This window comes from Haliotis rufescens, unplaced genomic scaffold (assembly GCF_023055435.1).
Source record: "Haliotis rufescens isolate VD_foot unplaced genomic scaffold, xgHalRufe1.0.p SCAF_5, whole genome shotgun sequence".
In the NCBI taxonomy this organism is placed as follows: Eukaryota; Metazoa; Mollusca; class Gastropoda; order Lepetellida; family Haliotidae; genus Haliotis; species Haliotis rufescens.
The window spans coordinates 46392302-46401358 of record NW_025964223.1 but is presented as its reverse complement, the minus strand read 5'-3'; the positions used below and the strand labels follow the sequence as shown (position 1 = coordinate 46401358).

The following is a 9057-nucleotide window of genomic DNA, read 5'->3' as shown; positions in this document are numbered from 1 at the left end:
AAGCTGCCTTCTGTATCACAATATATCATCTTCTGTAGAACAGTATGTTTCCTCCTGTGTAAAAAGCTGCCTTCTGTATCAGAATATGTCATCTTCTGTAGAACAATATGATATCTTCTATATAGCCATGTCACGTTCTGTATAACAATCTGTCATGCTCTGTGTTACAATATATCATCCACTGTAGAACAATATGTTACCTCCTGTGTAACAAGCTTCCCTCTGTATCACAATATGTCATCTTCTGTAAAACAATATGTTACCTCCTGTGTAACAAGCTTCCTTCTGTATCACAATATATCATCTTCTATATAGCCATGTCACCTTCTGTATAACATTCTGTGATCTTTATATTAATATGTCATCTTTTGTTTAACGATATTATATTTTCTGTATAACAATCTGGCATCCTGTATACCAATATGTCACTTCTGTAGAACAACCTGCCATTATATTCTCTATAACAGTCGGAAATCAGCATTAACACAATATGTCTTCTAATGTTAAACGATCAACTATCTTCATTATGTCAATTGCTCATTTTACTTTCATTTTCATTCTTCATTCCCATCTTCTGTATAATCATATTCAGCTTTTTGAACAATAATCTGTACCTTATGTGGAGCAATCTGTCAACTGAATAACACTCATCTATCATCTACTAGTAGCTAATAAAAGCGACAAAACCCTTTCCACGGCCACCAGAAATTGTACGATTCCGACTGTTTCATCAGCGTGTGTTTATGAATCACTATCAAACAGTGATGATACCAGGTGTTTGCGAAAATGTGAACGTATCCTGTCCCACCGGTGGCACACGTCACAAACACGTGTAAGGGCAAGTGAATTCTTCACCTGAAAAAACCCACGGGAACATATGGTACAAGTCAAAATACGAAACTTAAAAGATCTGTCATCTTCTGTTTTAAGATCTTCCCTCGCCAATAGAACAATATTCCCTCTATGTTTTTCTCTCTGACAACTTCTGGTTAACATCATCTGCATAAAAATCTTCCATTTGGGAACTCAGATAGGCGTGGTTACTTTCTATTTAACGATCTCAAAACATGAAGTATACTGAACAACAAAAGTTCTTGTGTCATTGAATAAGATTTAATGCAAAGTTATGTTTTTTACCAGATCTGAAACAATTTCGGTTTGCAACAGATAAAAGACTGCTGTAAATGTTCAAATGGTTTAATTTGCCATACTGAGAAAATGCGTGATTTCATTAAAAAAACATTAACATGCCAAAATGTCAATCTATAAATCAATAGCGTGTGTGTCCACCTCTGGTTGCGATGCAAGCAACATATCTTCGTTTCATGGAATGGACCAGGCGTCGCACAAAGTCCTGTGGGATGCCTGTCCATATCTGCTGGAGCAAGTTCCTGGAGTGTCTGTGGAACACGTGGTTGACGTTGAAGGCGCCGGTCCATCTCATCCCACATGTGCTCGATTGGTAAGAGATCGGGGGAGCGAGCCGGCCAGGAGATGACATTCACGTTGTTTTGTTGAAGAGAATCCTGAACAAGTCGTGCAATCTGAGGCCGGGCGTTGTCATGATGAAAGGTAATGCCTTGGCCATGACGACGCAAAAACGGTACATCAACAGGGCCGATGATCTCGTCGCGGTAGCGCTGTCCATTGAGATTTCCCTCTGACACTATCAAACGGGTCCTCTGTCTTGCTGTAATCCCACCCCATACCATAACGCTGCCGCCTCCGAACCGATCTTCTTCCATGACACAATGATTGACGTAACGTTCACCTCGATGTCGGTACACTCGAATCCGTCCATCACTGTGGCTGAGGTGAAAACGAGACCCGTCAGTGAATAGAACTTGTCCCCACTGCATGGCCGTCCAGCGTAGACGCTGTCTGTACCACTGTTGACGTGCTTGATGGTGGTTTCCTGTCAAAATGGGACGTCTGGCAGGTCTTCTGGCGACAATCCCTACACATCTGAGGCGACGAGGTACGGATATTCGTCGAAGGCCAGGGATGCTTCTTGCAGTCAGTGTTGCTGGCTGGAATCGATTTTCTAGGTGTGTTGTTCGAATCCAGTTGTCTTGTCGATTATTGGTTACGCATGGCCTGCCACTCCGAGGATGGTCTCTGACTGCATTCGTCTGTTGCCAACGTTGCCATAAACACCAAATGGTGTTTCTGTGGTCGTTAAATTGTCTTGCAACATCACGTTGAATCGATCCTGCTTCGCAGACGCACATTTTCAGACAGGCGTGGCATTTTATAATGTTGAATAATTGCGTAATTTCGTTGTGTTTCTGAGTGGTTGTTGTCAGCTCGATGCTAAACAATGCATATGGAATCCCGTTAACGCACATGTTTTTATACCCATTCTTGGGTATTGAAATGCATGGGGCTTGCATAAAAGCCAACTTTTGCATGGAATGCATGCTTTTCTGTAGCAATTGCGTTTTTGTGACTTTATTCCATATATGTACTATAATATTGAAAACCAAACTTTACTTGTTTGAAAAATACAATATTGGTGTCACAGGAACTTTTGTTGTTGAATATATATTTACCAATGACTCAGATTGTGTTAATATCTTTATATTGGAGACCCAAAATTTACACATAAATATTATCACGGTACTAAACGATACTAATGAAAAACCCTTTACTCAAGAAAAGCCCACGTTAATGTTTCAGGTCGATGAAAAACATGTCAAAGTATGTGTACAGGATAACCTACAGAATGCACACTGTAGCATCCACCACTCCATACAACCAGCAAGCCGGGCAGGAGGTCATCTAATTCCTCCTCAAGCTCGATAACGAAGTGTGTATTCATGGGCTTCCACCTCGTTCCCCCGGTACAGTCTATTAGTGAGCAGCACAATTGCCTGCGCTCCACCACACACGGTCTGTGGTGTATTGATTCGCTCGCTCCTGGCTGTTGGCACAGGCCAAATATTCGCACTGCCTCGTTCCAGCAATTGTCAGACACATATAGATTACATGGATTTGGCATCTTATATCGTCTTTTCCTTTCCAAATTGGACTGTGCAAGGTTTGGAGAAGGTTTGGAGAAGAATCGATCTTAATTACATCAATTCTGTCGCCATTCCCAGCACAAGTGATCTCTGAGGTAAGTTTGAAACGCGCTCTGCTTGTCACATTTTTCTAGTCGAAGACCGATCACGGAGCGTACCTTGCCGTCTCATGCACAGTATCTAGGGTGAGTGCCTGCTGTCATGTAGGCAACAGTTGACGTAATGGTAAGTGTTGCATTGATTCTGTTATTTGTGTTTACTGGTTCATATTTCATAACCGATCATCTGAAACATATTTAGAATGAAATAAGATACGGTTGATTTTTCTCGATCGTTTATACGTTTGATATGAAATTAAAGTTTTTAACGTGATCTCTCGTGTGTGTTCAGGCTCAATGTGGCCACCAATGTTCAGTGTATCCATTATCGTGCCATCATCCTTTTTCTCAAAGGTTCCCCAAACATTTGACAATTTATTCATATATGAAAACATTAATAAGAATTAAGAAGCTCTAATGGACTGTTGTATGGCCATATGAGGCCTAACGCTGGAGGACAAGGTAAGAATAAGAGTCATTTCGCATTTTGTCTGATACTAATATTATTCATTTACGAATATCAATTTTGACGATCACGTGAAGTGCCATATAAACTCTGTGGAGAAACAAAACGTAATTATTATCAATGATATTATACTAGATTATGGGATATTGTCAGTGTCCTAAACATGGTGAAAAATCCTTAAACCGAAATACCACTTTGTTGTAGCAGAGCCCAAGCCAATTTGGAAAAAACTACGTTTCTTGTATTTTCAAGAGTAGGGAACGTTACTATTAACGTTAGTAACTATTAACGTTACTAACTACTGTAAGTACCAGCAACCCCTCCACCCACCCCACACGCATAACATCTCTCTCACACACACACGCACGCACGCACGCACGCACGCACAATGCGAAGGTCTTAGCTCGGTTTTGGGGCTGTCGAACTATTGGTGAGACTAAAGGGCTCGGCACACATGTGACACTCGGATGTTCCGATTGTGGGTCACGAGACAGGGGGGGTCACCAGACTGAGGTTTCCGTCTGACTGGGAAGGTATCAGAAAGCGGGGGTCTTCAAACCGGTGGGTCATTGAATGTAGTGGTTGTCAGGCTGAGGCCATCAACCTGTGGAGTCATGTGACTGGTGGACCATCAACCTCCGGGACCATGAGGGTCTGGGACCAGTTGATTTCCAGGATCATGACACTATGTGACTATCAACCTGTAGGGTCGATAGACCGTGGGAGCCTCAATCTCCGGGTTTTATGACATTATGGGACCATCAACCTCCGGCATCTTGAGATCTGGGACCACCAACCTCCGGCATCCTGAGATTCTGGGACAATCAACCTCCGGCATCCTGAGATTCTGTGACAATCAACCTCCGGCACCATGAGATTCTTGGACTATCAACCTCCGGCATCATGAGATTCTTGGACCATCAACCTCCCGGATCATGTGACTTTGGGGCCAGTTGATGGGGGGGTTGTCCATATCAAAGCGAGGTATTAACAATAATTCAGTTCTTATGTCGGCATGTACAGGCCACATACGCATTCTAAATGAAATTGAAGTTTTTTTAAAGACGCATCTTTCTTTGATCATGATATTTTGAACATGCTAACTAAACATAACTCGTTTTGAATGGCACTGAGCGACAAACTAGGCATTTACTTTGCTCATGGGGTCTTTCCAAATTATGAGTACTGTATCCAAATATATATAAGGCTGATATGGAATTAATAAAGTTATAAATCTTACATTATCGTCGCAGCTGACTATTTTAACAGAGCATAGTATGATATTTTGAAACAGAAAATTGTAAATCTGGCCATGACAGACTTTGTGTATTTGGTTTATCATAATCATAGCTGCAACTTTGTTATCCTTAAATCCAATTGTGTGATCCATCACTTGATTGTCTGGACCATCATGATCACTTGATTGTCAAGACTCGATTGTTTACAGGTTACCGTCGTACGGCGGCGCCAGACAACAAGCACCTGCTCTTTTTGCATATTGTGTGAGTGGCGGATGCTAACGGTAGAGCAGGCCATGCTTGCCCTTTTCGCGAACACCTAGTGTTACTGTTGATTTCCAGTTATGCTTCATATACTTTTTACAGCTATTGTGCGACCCGTGAAGATTCCGGGGTAGAATAGGTCTTCAGCAACCCATACTTGCCGTAAAAGGCGATTATGCTTGTCGTAAAAGGCGACTAACGGGATCGGGTGGTCAGGCTCGCGGACTTGGTTGATACATGTCATCGTTCCCAATTGCGTGGATCGATGCTCATGATATAAATCACTGGATTGTCTGGTCAAGACTCGATTATTTACAGACCGCCGTCATAAAGCTGGAATATTGCTGAGTGCGGCGTTAAACAACAAACCAACCAACCAACCAACCAAGCAACAGCTACTGTGCATATTACGCTCTATGGTTTCTGTTTCGGCAGATAATCGAGTCTGATTATCCTCTAGCCATGAAGTGTTATATTTACATGAGATGATGTCTATCTGTTATATTCCCACTTCGCGCTAGACTTTTCTTCCAAAGCGTAGGTCGATGATGAACTCAAATTACCAATTATGACATAAAAGTGTATAACTCACTGCATCCGACAGGACCTTCTACCGTCATGTCTCGGGGATATCCACTGTGTGGATATATCATTGGGCTTCCGCTGTGCCACGACAGACATAAGTACCATGTTCACCTCGCTCCATATATCATGCATCTTCAAAATGCAATTTGCCTATACCAGACCATAAATCTGGCTAATAAACTGAATCAATTCTTTTAAATTGTTGTGCAAGGCTAAAAACATAAGCAAAATGCATGCCATTATAAATTAATATTGTTGGGCTGGTGTGTGTGGGAGGGGTGTTGAGGGGGATGAGGGGGGATGTGAAGGAGGGGAGCGAAAACCCAGCTGATCAAACAATTTTATTTGTGTACATCCTGAGCTTTACCGTTTTTTTTCTGGAACAAATTATTTATTTTCCCGCAAATCTCAGGCCCTGTCCCTTATGGGTTAATATTTACCTCCAAATATCAACTATGTCGCTAAGTGCGGCTATGAAACCACATAATTATATATGTTTCTACTTCAACATTTCTTTTCCTTGTTTTCAGGCTTGACGCGCCCTACACCATCAGTCACAACAACCCTGAGCGTCTGAAGACAGCCAGCACACCAAGGAGATACACTGGTTGCCATCCTCAACAGAACATCCATCATTAACTGATCCGTTGTGTCAAAACTGCGGTTTAACTGTGATGAATGAAAGCCATATTGATCTGACATGCTCGTCGCTGTAACGGCAGACTGATCCTCTCCAGCTCTACACCATGCCGACCTTCGGGGATGGTATTGTAGTGATGTCGTCTTTAAAAGGAGTCGTCGTATTAGTTGTTACTGTAGCGTTCCTTCTTTCGGCGTTAATGTGGAGCCTTCCTGGGGATAATGAACACACGCAATGGAGAGTCTCATCAAGGAGAGCCACCTCTGCGAACCGTGTTAAGGAAAGAGTTAAAAAATCAGCTTTAACTCAAGGGACATGTGAGGTTCTGACACCATCGGAAGACGACTTGAGACTTTTACGTCTTCTTTCGCGGGTTTCTAATGAGGAAATGGACGGGAAACCTCACAGGAGAACAAATGAGCAGGGTGATGTGGCCAGGCTGGTGACATGCTTGGTTCAGGATGACTGTGGGGGACGGGAATCGGTATTATGCAAGACAAATATCTGTTCCCACTTCACGGTTAAAATGGGACCCCTAAGCCATATCATACACGATGTGTCCCTTGAGGCACTGGGCGAGATTGTGAGGCTACGAGGAAGCAACACAACTGGAATCGATGTGATCTGTGACAAGGGAAAGACGAAAACCGTTCACGATACCTGGCAGAGTTTAGAAATTCGGCGTAGCAGGCTTTGTGAACGTGATGAGAACGAAACGGAATATCCTCAAAACATCCATATAATTAACGTGAGGTTTCTATCACGATGGGAGTTGTTTGCTAGGATGAAGAGGCTGAGTGACCTGGTCACATCCAAACCCCAGCACGGAATGAGAGTGGTAGATTTCTCGAAGTACCAGAGCCTTGTGTGGGAAGACATTGACAATCTCAGGGCTCTACTTCAGGGACAGGTAGTTCAAAACGATTCCAAACCCACACTCATTGACATCGCCAGACAAAATGGATTCAGTGTAAGAGTATTTGATTTATCAGAAGAGGATTATCATCGGTCTCTTGACTTAAAACATATCTTAGAAAACAGTAGCACAGAGTGCTTATTCGGTGGAGAACGTGACAAACCGTTTGATAACATCCCATCGTGTGAGTGTTCCGTTTACCAAGGGGCTGAATATACTCCTGAACAAAAGTTGGAGGAATTGCGAAAATGCTTATCCAACATTAATGACATTCCCACGACAAAGAGAGTACTGACGATGACATTTATGGAAAACACACATTGGGAATCCTCCACTGAAAAGGCTGTTGATGATGCTATTACTGACACTATTAACAGCGTCATCCACGCCGACATGGACTCCATCGTTATACTGTTGAGCGACGTCGGGAACCCATCTTTCTCCCGACTTGACCACTCACTATTCATGCAAACCCAGTCCTCAAATCCCTTCCTCTTTATTTTCTACCCTTCATCTTCTGAGAATGAAAGAAAACTGGCAGTTCTGGTCCAGAACAGAGATAAATTGATTTCTGTAGAAGACATTCATCTAACGATTTCGGATTTAATTTCCCTAGTTCCGACTGCTGACTATGCGAGTAAACACGTATGGGATCCCAGTCGATACCGAGGACTATCTTTGTTGAGATCTATAATCCCTTCCCGTTCTACCCAACAACTAGGAATAAGAGCCCCTAGTTTCCCTATATGTGAGTCGAGAACACTACACTATCCTAATGATACCATACAAGCTGCATTTGCCGAGACGGCCGTGGGCTTCATTAACAACTATATACAAGGACGGATGAAGACGGATAAAAGGATTAGAGACAGGTGTCGTCCAGTGGTAGGTGTAAGATTTCGTAATGTGCGAAAGTCTCACCAACACGGCAGGAGTGTGACCTTTATGGATTTAGAAATAAAAGCCGTCTCCACAAAGAAGGTTCTACTCTTAAATGATATTACTGTAACATTGAAACCTGAATCTAATAACAACCATACTTTGGAGATCAACGCAAAGGAAGGGGGTATGAAGACATTGCTTGAGGGACAAATCCTTCCATTAGTGTGTTCAGGTGACCTGGATGTGAACTTTTCACTAATCTCGAAGTCTAAAATCCCGTTACTTCTTCGAAGCGCCTTAAGCTTTGGGGCTAAACCACGAATGATACGGGTTCATGGAGAATGCCTGTTTTTGCTGGTGCGTGGTTTTACTGACAGCGCTGGGTACTACGTCATGAACGTTTGCTATGATAGGCAGTACGACTTCATTTTCAGCGGCCGACTGATCAACGTGTTTTCCTTCGTCAAGTTACCAGTGAAATTAACGGTTAAACCTGGCCAGATGTACTTTGTGACAACGTTTGTTAAGACGTCCTACTTTGTCCATGAATTGTCCTTCCGCTATGAAACACGTCACCATATGACGTTACTCTGAAACTTGACACCATATGACGTGCCCATGAAACATGTCGATGTGTAACATTGCTGTGAAACGCGTCATTCAATGACATGACTTTGAAACACGTTATGGTACGTGTGCAATTACTATTAAACTCTGAAGGACATTGCTGTTTTATGTGTCAAAAATGACATAACTATCAAACACGTCATGACGTGACGTTTATATGCAATGCGTCATTAACTGGCTTGACAGACGTAATGTTATGATATTGCAATCAACATCTATTTAAATCAATCACTACATTCGCCACACACTATCCGAGAGAAAACGTCAACACACACTAGATAAACATATTTTAGAGTGAGTGAGTGAGTATGGTTTTAC

General features: G+C 42.5%; 1 protein-coding gene across 2 annotated transcripts; it reads left to right on the top strand.

Moving 5' to 3' along the window:
• The first annotated feature begins 2931 nt into the window (after window positions 1-2931).
• Window positions 2932-8836, top strand: LOC124137151. Of its 2 annotated transcripts, none has more exons than XM_046503340.2 (2): window positions 2932-3118; window positions 6205-8836. In XM_046503340.2, the coding sequence occupies exon 2, from the start codon at window positions 6421-6423 to the stop codon at window positions 8704-8706; it is 2286 nt and encodes a 761-aa protein (XP_046359296.2). In that variant the 5' UTR covers window positions 2932-3118; window positions 6205-6420; the 3' UTR covers window positions 8707-8836. The 2 variants fall into 2 exon arrangements, with proteins under 2 accessions (XP_046359296.2, XP_046359297.2); XM_046503341.2 differs by having other exon boundaries at window positions 3118-3248.
• Window positions 8837-9057: the final 221 nt, after the last annotated feature.

Coding starts and splice junctions, on each gene's coding strand:
- LOC124137151 (XM_046503340.2), top strand. CDS start 6,421: ATGCCGACCTTCGGGGATGGTATTGTAGTGATGTCGTCTTTAAAAGGA.